At 39.9% G+C, this 16,906-nt stretch overlaps 1 protein-coding gene across 3 annotated transcripts in view; it reads left to right on the forward strand.

Moving 5' to 3' along the window:
• The first annotated feature begins 467 nt into the window (after positions 1 to 467).
• Positions 468 to 16,906, forward strand: part of abcc1 (ATP-binding cassette, sub-family C (CFTR/MRP), member 1) — a 36,042-nt gene continuing 19,603 nt past the window's right edge. For 2 of the 3 annotated variants that reach the window (XR_006007579.1, XM_041956612.1), the window contains exons 1-14: positions 468 to 665; positions 3,415 to 3,591; positions 6,153 to 6,281; positions 7,532 to 7,669; positions 7,898 to 8,023; positions 8,695 to 8,756; positions 9,902 to 10,033; positions 10,432 to 10,659; positions 13,139 to 13,316; positions 13,607 to 13,768; positions 14,197 to 14,289; positions 15,297 to 15,500; positions 15,828 to 15,974; positions 16,794 to 16,881. Coding sequence is in view for 2 of the 3 variants with exons in the window: in XM_041956612.1 (XP_041812546.1) it covers positions 618 to 665; positions 3,415 to 3,591; positions 6,153 to 6,281; positions 7,532 to 7,669; positions 7,898 to 8,023; positions 8,695 to 8,756; positions 9,902 to 10,033; positions 10,432 to 10,659; positions 13,139 to 13,316; positions 13,607 to 13,768; positions 14,197 to 14,289; positions 15,297 to 15,500; positions 15,828 to 15,974; positions 16,794 to 16,881 (1,912 nt within the window). In the remaining variant the exon portion in view is untranslated. The remainder of the gene's footprint in view (positions 666 to 3,414; positions 3,592 to 6,152; positions 6,282 to 7,531; positions 7,670 to 7,897; positions 8,024 to 8,694; positions 8,757 to 9,901; positions 10,034 to 10,431; positions 10,660 to 13,138; positions 13,317 to 13,606; positions 13,769 to 14,196; positions 14,290 to 15,296; positions 15,501 to 15,827; positions 15,975 to 16,793; positions 16,882 to 16,906) is intronic. The other variant, XM_041956613.1, reaches the window with a different exon arrangement.

The following is a 16,906-nucleotide window of genomic DNA, read 5'->3' on the forward strand; positions in this document are numbered from 1 at the left end:
TCTGATTCTGATTCTGAAATAGAAATGAGGATGACATTATACCAAGTATAAGGTTTGTTCACACAGGTCTGAACATTTCATTCAACATAGTCAAAAAGCATAATGTGGGTAGATGTATACATTGGTGGTGGATGGTGGTTTATACTGGTTTGTATGATTTATACTGACCTAAATATCAACAAGTGAGACACACATTTAAAATTGCACTCCAAAGGAAACACATGGCACTAGGTGTTTGAGAAGTGTTACAGAAGAGTTCAGGTGATGTAGGCTACAGAACTATTTTCAGATTTTTAGAAAACAGTAATTATCAGAATTACTTTAATAGTAACCGTTCCGTTCCACATTCCAATCCAGAAGGTGTCAGTAAAACACTTAAAAGCTGTGTGCAAACTGCCATTAGAGGGCGCAGAAGAAGAAGAAGAAGAAGAAGAAGAAGAAGAAGAAGAAGAAGAAGAAGAAGAAGAAGAAAAAGCAGCAGCAGCAGCAGCAGCAGAAGAAGAAGAAGACGAACAAGAAGAAAACAACCTCCCGCTCTGCCTGCTAGCCAGGATACAAAACCAAAGCTGAGCTGTAAAAACACAATCAGGACTTGAACATCCATTGTGTCGTCCCGAATGGGGTTTGACAAGTTCTGCAGTCTGGACAATTCCGATCCAATTTGGGTGAGTGTATTTTTACGGTTTTCGTTCCTGTTGCTCTATCTTAAAAGTCTGCGCAGTCGTTAATAGCCACCGATGTGTCGGATAAATGTGTATTTCTGCTGATTCCTGCGTGCGCCAGGCAGACGTTTCGTAGGCGTGGCTATTGAGGACCCATTTTTGGCAAACCAAGAAATAAACATCCTTATTTCCTCAGCCGACACATTCATTTGTCTGTGAATTTTTAAACATTATAATAGAAACACTTTGCAAGGACATAACTTTTGTTCTCGACAATAATACATGGAACAGCCATCTTCATTTCGAAAATGTCATTCGTTTTGTGCTTGAGTCGAACCACTGAATGCTATAACGTGCCGTTAGTGATACCTTTCAAAGTATGTTACGGAGATAACGAGGAAAGTGGAGAGGCAGGAGACCACGTACCCTAGTGCAAACATTGTGACATTCTTTAGTAAATCTAGCTTAGTGTAGCAATGTAGCCTGAAAGTATCTAACACGTGAGCCAACTTTTGTATTGCATATTGTAACTTAGCCATTACAGTATAATGCTGTACTATATAATGCATAGCTTTACTCTGTGTTCTAGCAATACTGGCTTCCTGACTGACCAAAATCCAATACACAGGATAGGCAACATGCTAGCTCTCGTTTGAATAATAAAAAAACGGGGGAAGAATTTTACATGTTGACCAAATTCAAGTTCTAAAGTGAAATGCAAACTTGTTATATAGCAGGTTGACTTGCTCATTACTTTGACAGAATGGAAGACAACAGTAATGATAAGTAATAATGTTTATGATTTATTTGATACATTTATTGCAAGAATAATTTCTGTTCAGGGTCTCCTCACACAGTGTGGGGTGTGGTGCCATAGACTGCATGTGGTGCATTCAATCTGAAAAGGAAAAAGAAAAAACACACCTTTTGATTGTCACTTATCCAGAGTAGGGTGAAGTATAAAGTGACTTTTTATAATGATGGATGGCCACAGAGATGATTAAATTGTTACTTTGCACACAAACACACCACAAGATGTTGTGTCCTGCTATTTTGGATGGGCAGTTGTGGAGAATGCCCATTTCCAAAATGCTGGATGCTTTTTGTGGACCATCACTCTACACAGAGACCACAGATTGATTACTTTTTACCATTTTTAACAGAAGCCCATCTCAGATCCTTTTTTACTTCAATATCATTTGAATCATGGTAAAGAACTTCAAAAGACACAAATCTCCTCTTCAGGATCCTAGGCAGCAACCAAAAATACTCAGATTGAGAGTTAATACAACAATTGGTCAACGAAGATAAACCCAAGTATCACCTCTTGCACCTAGTGCAAGTGACTGTAGAGCGGGTGAACTATAAATGAGGGATTTTTTTGGCTTGTTACCAGGGGTTGGCAAGCTAAATGACCATCACTCACAAGACAGACTGGGCCAGTTCCACTGGTCAGTAACATTAGATGCATGCATTTTCTGAATTCATTAATATTGTGTGGGCCGGATGGGAACATGGCAGGCTGGATGTGAAGCCGTGCGCCACCAGTTGACAGTATGGGTTGGATCTTTATTAAATTGGCGTTCAGTTCAGATATCTACGAGGTCCCGACTTTGATAAGCCCTGGTCTAAGGCCTTCATGGAACAGAGATTTTTATGTTTATATTAGAACACGGCACTCTTAAATACTCAATTCTGATTGGTCAATTGCCAAAATTCAGCTGTGTTTATTTCTTGATAGACCACTGACTGTTCAGGTACTCCATAGCTAGGGAAGCCATAGCAACAGTCATAGACTAAAGGGGCAATCCGTTAATGTACCAAGCTCAATCACAAATTGACAGCAAATTTGCATGTCAAAATATGGAGCATTTTCCGGGCATTGCTTTTAATTTGTTTGGAGAGGACAAAACACTTGATGTATGGTTGGAGAATGACCACTTGTTAATAAGATTGAACAAAATCACTGGACCACTAAAAAGACCTATCAACAAGGTGTTCATCCAAACACCATCATCAGTTGTAAAAAGTGACAGAATTGAAATTTAATTGAGGTTCATCCATATAGTGGCAAGATATAGTCTTTGACATAGCCGGGCGGCTGTGGCTTAGGAAGTAGGTTCTCCACCAATCAGAAGGTCGCTGGTTCGATCCCAGGCTCCTTCAGTCAGCATGTTAAAAGGTCCTTGAGCAAGATACTGAAACCCAAATTGCTCTTGATGCTATGTCATTGGTCCATTTGCCATTATAAGCTGAGGACATGTCATGTCTCAAAACTTCTACCCTGTTTAGTAAGGGCTGCTCCATTTTGACATAGACATATTGTAGGTCTCACAAATGTGACATTTCAGTAGTCATGTGACTTTTACATGTCCAATAATATGCTGATCATGTGTCTTCTTTCTGTGTATTTCTTGCCAGTTGCTTCCTGTCATTTTTTAACAGTGATGATGGTGTTTGGATGAACACAAACACATTACTCTATTTAATGTTGCAGTGATTTTAATACACCTTTTTGACAGTTTACAGCCTGGATGTCTTGAATGAATCGGTGTAGATATATGACTGACAGTGTTTGGTGTTCCTCCGCCCCTAGTGGCCAAAATAGAACCGTGCAGTTTCAAAAGGTAGCTGGGCATCAAACTGAAAAGTATTGTTTCACTTTTCACCTATTTGAGTTAAAACGTTAATATTAGGTACAAAGGAGACTTAAGACTTTGACTATCCTCTTCTTTCTTCTTGGCTTTACCAGGATTGGAACCGTACATGGTACACTGCTAATCCAGACCTCACCCAGTGCTTCCAAAACACTGTCCTGGTGTGGCTACCATGCCTATACCTCTGGATGTGTGCCCCCATATACCTCATCTACCTCCGCAGCCATGACCATGGTTACATTTGTATGAGTCACCTCAACAAAGCCAAAACTGTGAGTGACCCTTGAGCTCTAATTTTGCAAGTGGCAAATATTCTTTGTTTTATTATTTCTGCCTAATGTTTCACTCTGCAGTTCTCATGAAAAGCAACAGAAATAGTTGTGTATAAAACCCTAGTTCCCCTCTTGCCTCCACACAGCTCCACCAGTCATTGTATGAAGTAGGGGTGAATAATGAAAGTTTCTGAAATTTACAGAAATTGGCTTCGACAGGCCCCCTAATTCCAAAGTTGGAATCCAAGTTTTTCGACCATCTGAAATGCAAAAGTTTGGTCAGCCATAGTAAAACTTTGTGTTACTGTGAATAGTTAAGTCAGTAGAAGAAAGACTGATCTCCAAACGGCATTTAGTTAAAGCAGACACATCCTCTTCAACATTTTAAGCAATATTAATGCTTTTTTTGCATACAATTTTAGAGTGGGGGAAAAAAAAGGAAAAGAGCATCTTGCAAAAGTGGACTTTTTACCAGTGTCTCCATACTTAATTAGCTTGATAGGCCTGAGGCCAGATCACAATCATCATTAGGAAAGGCCAAGTGATGCAAATTTGATTTGATGTAGTGTAATTAAGAAATGGCAGGTAGCAGGAATGGTGGACGTCATCCTAATGTTTGGAAGACCAAAAAAATGAGAGAGAACTGGTAATAGTATTGCTTGAAAGGCAAATCAAAACCCCTGTTTGAGTACAAAAGACTTTCATGAAAATTTTGCAGACTCTGGAGTGGTGGTGCACTGTTCTACTGTGCAGCAACACCTGAAGAAATGTAACCTTCATGGAGTCATCAGCAGAAAACCTTTCCTGCATCCTCACCACAAAATTCAGCATTGAAAGTTTGGAAATAAACATCTGAACAAGCCTGATGCATATTTGGACGCAAGTCCTTTTGACTGATGAAGTCAAAGTATAGGTTTTTTTACCACAATGAGCAAAGGTATGTTTGGAGAAGAAAAAGGTGAAGGATTTCATGGAATACACTCTTCTTTAACTGTCAAGTACATGGGTGGATTGATCATGCTTTGGGCTTGTGTTGAAGTGGCAGTAACAGCGGCACAGGGAATATTTCACTAGTAGGAGGAAGAATGGAGTCAATTAAATACTAGCAAATTCTGCAATCACGCATCACACCATCTGTAAAAAAGCTGAAGATGAAAAGAGGATTACTTCTACAACAGGGCAGTGATCCTAAACACACCTAAAAATCCACAATGGACTACCTCAGGAGGCGCAAGCTGAAGGTTTTGCTGTGGCCCTCACAGTCCCTGGACTTAAACTCAATTGAAAATCAATTGATATACCTCAAAAGAGCAGTGCACGCAAGACAGAATTTGACAGAACTAGAAGCCTTTTGAAAAGAAAACTGGGCAAAAATCCCAAAAAGAAGAATTGACAGACTCTTCGTTGGCTACCAAAAAACGCTACATGCTGTGGTACTTGCCAAAGAGGATGTTATTGAGTACTGACCATGCAGGGTGGCCAAACTTTTGCTTCAGGCCTTTTCCCATTGTTGACATTTTAGAATGGTTAAAGATTGAAATGAAAAAGTAATCTCACTAGAAATACTAAAGAAATATCATTTTAAACTTGACCTGATTACCAAACAGCGTTATCTTTTACTCGCTTAGCCTACTCACGCTCAAAGGAAATTTTGACGATGGGCGCACAAACTTTTGTGTCGTACTGTATGTTTCCTCTCTTGCTTGTACTAGGGTTAGCATTGTCTCTCTCTTTTGAGGGAGTTTGTTAACGGATGTTTGAAATATATTTAAATCAATGTCTAACACTTATATCTGTAGTGAGAAGCTGTTATGTTATACCTCAGAGTCCAACCAGTGAGGTTTGTGGATGGCAGCCCCGCTGAGGAACCCATTCATATTAAGGCTGACTAGCATCAGACCCGCTTCAGATACAACTCATGCATAAAGGTCACCTGAAGCATGTAGAGCTGTTTTATTATTTACTGTATTGATAGTGAGTGGATAATCCTGGTGAAATGATATACAATATATAAATAGTCAAAGCAGTCCACACTGACAACATAATGTTTGGTGCAGTGGATGAATATTATAATTAAATCCAAAATTCAGTAAAAGAGGTTTCATTGAGACCATTACACAGTGGCAGCTGTCAAACACACTCTACTGGCCTCTCTCAAAAGACTGAGCAGTTATTAATTGTCTGTAAATATATTGTCTGTAAAAACATCCAGAATATGATCCAGGGTAGTACTGTGTATGTAAGCCACATATATCATGTTGTAATAGAATTTTGGTGTATTGTGTTAACATTTTCGCAACATGTGACCAGGGGGCTACGTAATTCAACTATTTTATATTGCACTTCTTATCATTTCAATAGTGTTCTGTAACATTTGTGTATTGAAAAAAGGCTGAATACATGCTCCAGTATACACTGAATAATTATATAGCACATACAATAATACCACCAAAATGTAAACAATGACTATGTAATTGCCTTTTCCTAAGTGTCTAACTTTGCAAGACACTAATAATAATGTATCATTTGCGTAAGCCAGAATGCTGTTCTTCTCCCCACAGGCTGTTGGTCTTCTACTGTGGATTATCTGCTGGTCAGATGTTTTCTATTCTTTCTGGGAAAGAAGTCATGGCAGCAGTATCCCCGCACCAGTCCGCCTAGTCAGTCCAACCTTACTTGGCCTCACCATGGTTAGAGTTTATCTTTGTCATTTTTATTGATGTGAATGAGAAACATATCACTGAGTTAAGCAAATTTTAGTTTGGATGTTTTTCCTGTCACAGTTCAGAGGCCAGAGGCTCAAGCTCAGATGAACATCACAGCACACAACTCCAGTTCACACCAGAATTTATTTACAATAAAAGTTTATATAAAAAAAACCATGAGTGCTATAATAATATATACAGTGAAGTGCAACTAACTAACCAAATACTGAGCAAATATTTACACAAAATCCAAATTTCTCAATAGCGACATTACTGGACAGGAACAAAACAAACAGGAAACAAGACTTGCAAATGAACACTAAACATTGACTAGGACACAAAGGGTTAGGGGGACTAATTGCAGACTAGACAGATAACTACGGGACCAGAACTCAGTATTAAATTGAGCCAGAACCAAACTAAAGCTACAAACAAAACTAACACTACAGGACCAATGAGAGATAAGGTTTACTGATGGAGACTAAGGGGAAAGGCTGGGACAGTGCGGCTGGAGGTAAGGCAGATGGCAGCAGACAGGTGCAGCAGTAGAGGTGGTTTGACTGGAGAAGGAGCAGGGGTTTAGGGCAGCAGAATCTTTGGAGACCAGAGGTGAATCAGGCAGAAGGTAGCGGGGTGGTCCAAACTGAGGCAGAGCAAAAAACACAATTAGTTTCAAGCACCAAAAAAGACAAAGAGGCTTCGAGCCGTGGACTGAAGCCGGTATTTATGGCAGAAGGAGAACAATAGAGCAGAGTAGACCACGCCCCACAGCAGATGAGTGGAGTTGATAATCAGCAGATTCCCAACACCTGTCTGTGCCTCACAGACCAGCCTGCACACACCCACCTGAGGGAGGAGTGTGAGAGCAAGAGAGAGAGATAGGAGGCGAAGGGGAGAGGGCAGAGGTGGAGGGTGTGACATTTCTTTTTTTAGTGTTTTGTATTTTAGATTTTCTTAGTGTAGTTTTAGTTGTTACTTGAGTTTCAGTTTTTTGTTTTCTGATAATGAATGAGTTGAATTTAGATTTTACTTTTGTTTTAGTTTAGTTTTATTTGCATTGCCATCAAGATTAAAGGTATGACTAACAGAAATTCAATCTGTATATTCTCTTTAAGTGTAGTTTATTTACACACACATAAATTACAAAGAACAGTTCAAGTTCTTGAAGTGATAGAGGTGTGTTTGTTCAAAGTAATATTTTTATGTGATGCCAAGTAAATTTGTGTGTGCTGCAGTTGCTGGCCACCCTGTTAATCCAGTATGAACGGATGAAAGGGGTTCAGTCATCTGGAGTAATGCTGATCTATTGGCTGGTGGCACTTCTGTGTGCCACAGTTATCTTCAGGTCCAAGATCCTCCAGGCCCTGGACCAGGTTAGTCTTGAACAAGCAGAGCTGAACTTAATTTGGATTAATAAAATTGTAATAAACATCTGGATACGTAATTGGTTTGATATGGCATTTGATCATCACATGTGATAAGTAATTCCCAAGACCTTAAACTAACTTAACTTCAGAACAGACGATTTTACAGCAAATGTACCACTAACAAGGATGTTCCATGTGGTTTTGTTTTGTTTGCTTGTTTGTTTTTGTTTTAAGCAATTGACGGTGTGTGTGTGGAGGTACACCACCTTCTATATCTACTATGTTCTGCTACTAGTTGCTCTGTTCCTGTCCTGCCTGACAGACCAGCCCCCTCTCTTCTCCCAGGCCATTAAAGACTTGGTGAGACAACCTTATACTATAAACCTTTTCTTTCTCTCTCTGCTTGTCTTAAGTTTCTCACTGTGCCACTCATTTATATGAAGGGGGGGGTTTACATTTACATTTTCTGTAAATGTTCACTTGTTGAAAATGGAGAGAACTGTGCCGCCTAAAACTTAAAAACACTGGATCTCGGGGCTAGTTTAAGATTTATGTTTTTTCTGGACATGGACATTTAAATTAAAATTATGTGTATCATGTCTGTTTGTTCCAATTTCACTGAGTCATGAGTCTGAGAAGGAGTTTGTTTTGAAGCAAGTTGTGGCAATTAGTTGTCAAGTGTTTTAAAGTAGGTGAATCAGCTCCATGAGCTGTGTGTCACAGCTGCTCCAGCTCCAACTGCTAACAGTGTTGGTCAGCCAAACTACAATAACTAACTTCCTGTGCCTGCATGCATCTCTCCCTTTTATCTCACACAATATCTTTGCCTCACATTCCCAGAATAAAGTGCATGGTCACAGTGATTCTTCTAGCCTTCAAGACAATAATCAGCTATCTTAATGGATAGATAACTGATATATACAGTACTCTCTGTGTGCACCTTCTGAATTCTGATAAAAGTCTCATCCTCAAATCAGTACCTCAGTAGCAGGAAAATCTTTTTAGTCTGAATATAATATTTTTGTCTTCAGAATCCCTGCCCTGAGCCTGGAGCTTCTTTCCTCTCCAGAATAACCTTCTGGTGGATCACCAGGTAAGCAGATGATTGTGTGTGTTGGCGGTCAGTGCAGTCTAATGAAGAAGACTCTTTGCTTGCTATCTCCACTTCATTTGTCTAACTTAGACTGCTGAAGCCTCCTGTTTACTTCAGATAAACCTTGAAATATATTTTTACACAGAAGTAGGACTGTGTAATTTTGTGCCCCATTATCTCCATTGGAAGCATGTTAGAAAGGGATGTTTTCGTGGCTAGTATGAACATGTGGAATGATTACAGCAAGCAAGACCTGTTTCAATGTACACATGGACATCTGTGTATCTCTACTTTTTTGTCCAGCTAGTTCTTAAGTACACTGATACATTGTTGTGCAGGTTGTTTATTTCCACCTAATTCCCTGGATTTGTCTTTGTTGTTATTATTTAGGTTTTATTCTAATTAGTTAAGAGGGGTGAAGTGAAAATTAAGGTTAAGTTTAAGTTTATTTACTTTATTAATCCCAAGACTGGGAAATTACTTCTCTGCTTTTAACCCATCGCTGGGGAAACACACAGACATGCAACATGCAGTGAAACACACACAGGAGCAGTGGGCTGCAATCAAGCGCCCGGGGAGCATTTAGGTGGTTGGTGGGAGGTTAAGTGCCTTGCTCAAGGGCACATCAGCCAGCTAATGGAGGGAGAGGGAATACTCAACCACACCCAAATTTTTCTGCCGGTTCAGTGGGGGAATCGAACCGACGACCTTCCGATCACAAGAAGCTGTCCTGTTTCGTAACAAATGAAAAAAACAAATGTGTAAGAAGTTAAATAAAAAGAGTAAAGGCCAAGTGACCAATCTGGACACTATATGGCAGAAATGTTTTGTCATGGGTTCACCAAATGTTCCTGCGGGACAGCAGAAGCATAATAAGGTATACCGTTGTTCAGTTGAAAATGAGTGCCAACTTGCTTGTAAATGTTTGTAGCAGGCCAAGTTGCACTTGATGATGGATTGTGTTGTGTACCTACATCATGTTACTGAGCATTACACATCAGCATTTGTGACCTTTGGTCTTTTGATTTTCTTCTCCTGTGGCTTGTCTTTACAGTCCTGGTGTGTGTCTCAGATTGCACTTTTAAATCCTTTGTGTTATATTACTGGACTTAATATTTCTCTCCTTCCTTCCTTCCCTCTACCAGGATGATGGTGACAGGCTACAAGCGACCACTGGAGGAAAAGGACCTGTGGTCTCTGAATCCTGAAGACTGCTCCCAGAGAGTGGTTCCAAAGCTGGTGTGTTGCTGGAACACAGAGTGCCAAAAAGTCAAAAGGTCAGGAGCACAGAAGTGTTCATCATTGTTACCCTGGTAGAACTGCACCTGCTAGGTACCCACCACATTGGATTTATATGGGAATGTCAGTATTTTGCTATCCTTTGGTTAGCAAATGACTATCAAAAACAAAGAAAAAAAATTACAAGAAAAACTACATGCATTAAGTTCAGAATAAAGTATAGGTGCTGATTAGGTGTAGCTGCTGTCTGAAGTCTCAACCAAACTGTAAAAACTACACTTGAAAATCGGCATTTTCACATTTTATTAAAATTTTCAATCACAGAGATTTTGTTCAGAAAAACAAACATTTTCTGACTCTCCTCTCAATAAACTACTAGTTTATTTACAATATTTAATTGTAACAGTCTGCCTTTCCTTCCATTCTCTCTTCTCAGGACAGAGCAGAAAACATTGTATTCCCCCAAGCGGGTCCTGCATACTGAGAGCAAAGAGGGCCAAGCTGTGGAAGAGTCTGAAATCTTGCTTGTAAAATCTCCCCAGAAGACAAAGGAGGCATCCCTGTTCTGGGCGCTGTGCCTGACCTTTGGGCCCTACTTCCTCATCTCCTGCCTATATAAGATCATCCAGGACATTCTCATGTTTGTTGGCCCTGAGATCCTCCGGTGAGAAACCCCAGTTTTTCTCAAAGACATACTGTAGACCCTTTAATAGGATAGAATTGCTGTTACATTATTTGAATTGTATGAAATTAAAATTTGTCATTGATGCGTCTGGGGTTTACATATATACCTTTCGTAGTGTAGAACTAAGGTGAAATGGGCCAAATACAAACGGGGCAGGCATTCAGGTTCCATCTTTTGACACGAAATATATCATTATGGACCAAGAAGACTGTCACATTTAAAATTTATCTAATATGGCAGAGAAATACCATAATTTGGTGGACACAGGCGCTGTTTTGTTTGCAGCCCTCAGTGTTCCACAACCCACCCCTCAGTTGTTAAAGATATGTTCAGGTGCTCTTCATAACATTATCATGTTGCGTCATGTTACATGACCATGTTTAAGATAATAGATTCCATTAACCTACCACCCCTTTTGGCATAAAAGGAAAGAAAACTTGTCAGCCTTGTCAGCCAAATTTGATCAGCCTCAGTACTAGTCACTGGAATATATGTTTATATGTGTATTACTGAGTGAGCTCAGGTTCCTTTACCATGACAATGGATACTCTTACATTTCTTCATATCCAAATAATATATATATATTTTTTCACTCGAGTTTCCTCCCGTTTTGATCATGTGCTCACCATTACCAACAAAGTGACATCTACTATCTCCATATGGCCTGTAAGATGTGTCCTTTGCTGCCTAACAGAGGACACACCAAGAAGAGCATTATCAAGTGGTTAAGACCTCTGAGAGAGGTCTCAGATGGCATTCACACTGAGCCAAACATACCACTTTGAGATGGCTAGAAATGTGCAAAAGATGTAACTCAACAAACAACACTATATAGACGGAGTATAAATGGAAAAACCCAAAATGCACTCATTGATTATATCAGTCATAGATTAATTCATTTCAAATCAGTTTAGTAAACGGCTTGCTTACAACAAATAGCAAACATGCTATTTGTTAATAAAACACAATATCAACATTCACAGCCCTTCACCCAGATACAGATGGTTTTAATTATGGTGATTACTACACTTGGTGCTGCACGTTTCAAAATCTGTAACTCAGAACAAATTAAGGATATACATATGATGTCACTTTAGAGTCCTTAAATGTCCGTTGTTGTAGGCCATTATAATGGAACACTGATGAGAATTTTCACAAATAGTAATACATTCAAACACATCAATTGTTATCTAAGAAAATCAATTTTGGAGATTATCATATACATTAGATTATTGTAATCTTCATTCAGATCCAGAAACTGTGAGGAACTAACATTTGCTCATGAACATTTAGCACTGGAAAGGGTGCACTGGAAATTTGATTGTTTTGAGGTATTGACCTCTTGAGGTCATCTATATTGAGTAACCCGCAATGTGTTGAAATCCGTTTTTCTCTCTGTGCGTCTTGGAGGGGAGATGAGTGCTGACCCGGAAAATAACAACCGCAACCCAAGTCATACTAGTCACATTTCCCATTCTACTTCGGTGAATGGGATTCGATTTAGCATTGGCAAATGAGATAAGAGTGGCAATTGTCATATTCAGTATTTAGACAGGTTCCCCTGCCATAATCTTCCATTTGCATAGCCAAGTACGCCTTGTTTTGATGAGCTTTATCTTCTTCTGTAAGGTTTCTTTTATCCATAAGTGGTGTCATAGTCTGGGCACTGTTGTTCATGCTTGAAAGGGTAGAATATGTTTTGGTTTTGCAAATATGCAAGCCCGATTCTCTCATATTGTCATCTCTGAGGAAGAAGGCACGTCCACTTGAGCCAAGAAGGAGAAGCAAGGTTGAGTAGAGAAATCCTTTCTCCATCTCATACCATGGAGTCATTCTGGCTTTCCTTCCACCTTTTAGGGCTGTTCTCTTTGGTTAGCCTTGGTAGGGTCTTTTCCACCGAGGTTTGTGAAATTATTGAGGGGAATTACCTACTGCTTAGACCTATTACAATCCATCCCTTTCGTCCTTGACCGCCATCCCTCTTTGCATACAATAATTATTCATGTGGGCACTAATGACAATAGACTCAGAAATTTAATAAAAATGCAACAAGACCCTGAAATACTGACTGAAACTTAAAAAAGGGATCTGAATGGTTCAACTGCCTTTTTAGTTTGGAGAGCTGGTTGGAAAACTTTTCTTATCCACTGACTCATTCACTTGGACACAAATAGGAGGGGTATTAGACTTTTGACAATCAGCTTTCATCTCCATTTATATCAGCTCTGATAAGTGACTAACACTGATATGCCAGTAATTATAAATCACTGGTGCTACAACCCTCCCTCCCTCAGCTCTACCAATCATAAAGTTCTAACTCATATTCAGTGCCAGCCTATTTTAGCACCTCTCTCTCCTCCTTAAGCCATCAACTTTAGCCTTCTTTTAAGAAACTTGTACACTAAGATTAGTGCAAGTCCTTGAGACTAGTCTCACTGTCTTATCATGTCTCATCCAGGCTGCTGATCCGCTTCGTCAACAACTCCAGTGCACCCTCCTGGCAGGGCTACTTCTACACCGCTCTGCTCTTCATATGTACCTGTGTGCAGTCACTAATCCTCCAGAAGTACTTTCACGTCTGCTTTGTCTCAGGCATGCGTCTGCGCACTGCCATCATCGGAGCTGTCTACAGGAAGGTACAGGCAAATTTAAATGCTATTTCAAAGTAATTTTAGAATGTCTATTTCTCTATCAACTATTAAGACTATAGAAATGCAGTAAAGAATTACAGAAAAAACATAAAAGCTCACACTCCATAACATTGGATGAGTCTGAAAGAGGTTGTTACTTGATTGATTCAAACATCATTATATTGTAAATCGAAACAATAATTGAAAATATATTATAACTTGTTATAACTTGGTGGTAACTACAGTTGGTCTCTAACATCTGTCGGACTTTTTCCTCCCTGGATCTGATCTTTCAGGCATTAGTTATAAGTAGCGCAGCACGCCGCACCTCCACAGTGGGAGAGATTGTCAACCTGATGTCAGTGGATGCTCAGCGCTTCATGGACCTCATCACTTACATCAATATGATATGGTCTGCTCCTCTGCAGGTGGTGCTGGCCCTCTACTTTCTCTGGCAGGTATGATTGCAGAGCAATTATAGACTTTCATACAGATCCAAATCGATCATCATAAGCAACAACATCTCCATGACGAGAAAGTTAGTTGACATAAACACTCTGCATCCTGCAGTGATGGGATAATGTCATTTGGTTGATCAACAACAAACTGCTGCTGTGGTATAATGATGCTAAACAGCTGTTGAAACCACAGTCTGTCTCTGTTGCATCAGTTTAAACTGTATGTGTATATGTAAGTATGACATACAGCTGTATGATGAACAGCAAAGTATCTGTTACCGCTTCAATCATGAATGTGCAATCTGCTGAAAATACAAAAATATAAGCAAAACAACAGGAAGCCATTACCTAACCATGTTAGTGGACATACTTGATGTATTTTTATCATTGTTATTTTTTTTGTTTTTTATTTGTCCAATGCTTTGCAGAACCTGGGTCCGTCCGTATTGGCTGGAGTGGCTGTGATGGTACTATTGGTTCCAGTTAATGCTGTCATCGCCATGAAAACAAAAACCTACCAGGTAAGGCTTCTACACAGACAGATAACAGTGTAAAGCCATAACAAATTTCATTACTAGGTGTGAAAGAAAATGTTGGATTTGGCAATTCATGCCCCCCCAAGGAAAACTGTCTGGAGACCTCGATGTCTTAATTCAGGAAGGTGTATTAATGCAGAGAAGAACAGAGATTATCAACACAGTGTGAACACTGCCTGATGCCACCTCAAATCTGAGGGATGCTTCCCGTGATCAGTCCTTCATCCTAACTGGGAGGGCTACATCTGGTTCATGCCCAATTATGGTCATTCTTTAGGCAGTAAGATTATGTGTGATCAATTGATTGGCTCTTTATACCTAAAACAAGGAACTGTGCTCGTCCACATTCCCCAGCTCATGCTGCAAGGGTCTTCAGGTCGCCATCAACACATTTGTTAACAGGAGGTGGTCTTCCCCGCAATGTCTGGAGGACAGCACATCTTATCTCCTATGCCCTTGGTTGCCTTAGCAATGGAGCTTCTCTCCCTATCCAAAGGGCGCCAGTTTCCCTAAACAACCCAACAGCTGCATTGTACTCCAGCATAATAAAACAGACCTCTCCTTTCACCTGGATCCTGAGCTGGCCTGAAGCAACCCCTTTACCTGACCATGACCCTGAGGCCACCTAGGCCTACTAGGTGTAGTCAAGTGACAGAAAATTCTATCACACTAGGTCCGCTTCCTGGGCATATCAAACAAATGGTAAATAGACTGCATTTATATACTTTTCTAGTCTGATGACCACTCAAGCATTAACACACTGACACACCAATGCATAGCAGGCCAGGAATCAGACCACCAACCTTCTGATGCGTGGCTGACTGCTCTACCTCCTGAGCCACAGCCACCCCCAAAAAGCCCTTTTTATTATTATTCATACACAGATGAACACACACAGAGGTCCCACTCAACCACAGTTAACTTTGTGGCAGTTCCTAGCATTGCATGGCTTGATCTTCTTTCTGTAATTTTTGTGTGTGTGTGTTGAGCAGGTGGCTCAGATGAAGAGTAAGGACAATCGCATTAAGCTTATGAATGAAATGCTGAATGGCATCAAAGTGTTGAAGCTCTATGCCTGGGAGCTGGCCTTTAAGGACAAGGTATCGGAAATCCGTGAGAGTGAGCTGCAGGTCTTGAAGAAAGCTGCCTACCTGGCTTCAATGTCCACCTTCACCTGGGTCTGTGCACCTTTCTTGGTGAGTACAAACAAACAAAAATTAAGTGCATAGTTTCTTTCAAAATTACACAGGCCCTCATCACCTAGACTTGGCATGATGTTCAGCTAGTACAGACACCCAAGATAGCACCAGCATCTATATGAACTGGACAAAATGGCAGAATGACATGTGTCTAAAATTCAAAACAAGCTGCACTTCAGTTGTAGAGAAGCTTAATATATTCATCTTATTTGTTGCAAATAAAAACATATATCATCAGAACATATTTTCAGAATAAATATAGAGCTATAATCCCATTAAGATATCTTTGTCTCTCTGTGATCTCTCTCCCTCCTGCTGGGTCAGGTGGCCCTGTCCACTTTTACTGTGTATGTGCTGATCGACGAAAATAACGTGCTTGATGCCCAAAAGGCCTTTGTGTCACTTGCACTCTTCAACATCCTCCGTTTTCCTCTCAACATGCTGCCAATGGTCATCAGTAGTATGGTGCAGGTTAGTGTGCCTCTATATTAAACATGCATAGCACTCAGGCATGATCAGTTGTCACCCTTGTTCCACTGGATAGCATTACCTTTTATGTTTGATTTTGAAATAGTAAGAAATAAGGCATGAAGACATTCATTCATTACGTCATAGAAGTCAGGTGTCAAGATGAAAAGCCTTCACTTCACTTGAGAATGTGAGAAAATGAGTCTGACCATTAACACGAGAGATGTAGATAATACTATCTTGATATTTACAAGTCACAATCTCAGTATTATTAAAACATTACCTGGTTAGCCATCACTGGAGAGACTAGCCCTTTATGTGACACGTCACAAAATTCTGAGTTTAAATTAATATGTGTAAATTATTTATGTTGTCTTGCCATCGACATACAAATGGCACCAATTGCTGTAAATTGCATCTCGGTTACAATCTAAATGTTACCTTTCTTACCTGGTTCATATGCAGGGTTTTAAGCCCTTTTAGTACTAAGAGACACCCCAACAGGGTAGTCAGACAATATGTCAAACAATCCTTTATAGTGCTTTATATTATTTCATGTTAATTTATATTGTGTTGTAAAGCCCTGATAACACTTTTGATATGTGTGTGGTGCACACACATGGTAGCCTGCTGTAAGCTCAGTGGATAAAAAAATAGAATCACCCTATAATACTGAGAGGGAAGGAGATGAGTTAAAGCTGTTTGTCTATTGTTTTGAGCAGAACTTAACTATTTGAACATTGGTGACCATTGGTGATCAATTTTAATTGTTGGTCCGTCTCAACCTCCCACTCCTGGTCCTACCTCTGTGTCTGTTTTCAGGCCAGTGTGTCCTTGACACGACTGAGAGTGTTTCTATCACATGAGGAGCTGCAGGAAGACAGTGTGGAACACAAAGCATTAGCAGCCTGTGAGTTTTCTTCTGCTTTTCTTTC

The sequence above is a fragment of the Chelmon rostratus genome, chromosome 17, assembly GCF_017976325.1.
Source record: "Chelmon rostratus isolate fCheRos1 chromosome 17, fCheRos1.pri, whole genome shotgun sequence".
Lineage (NCBI taxonomy): Eukaryota > Metazoa > Chordata > Actinopteri > Chaetodontiformes > Chaetodontidae > Chelmon > Chelmon rostratus.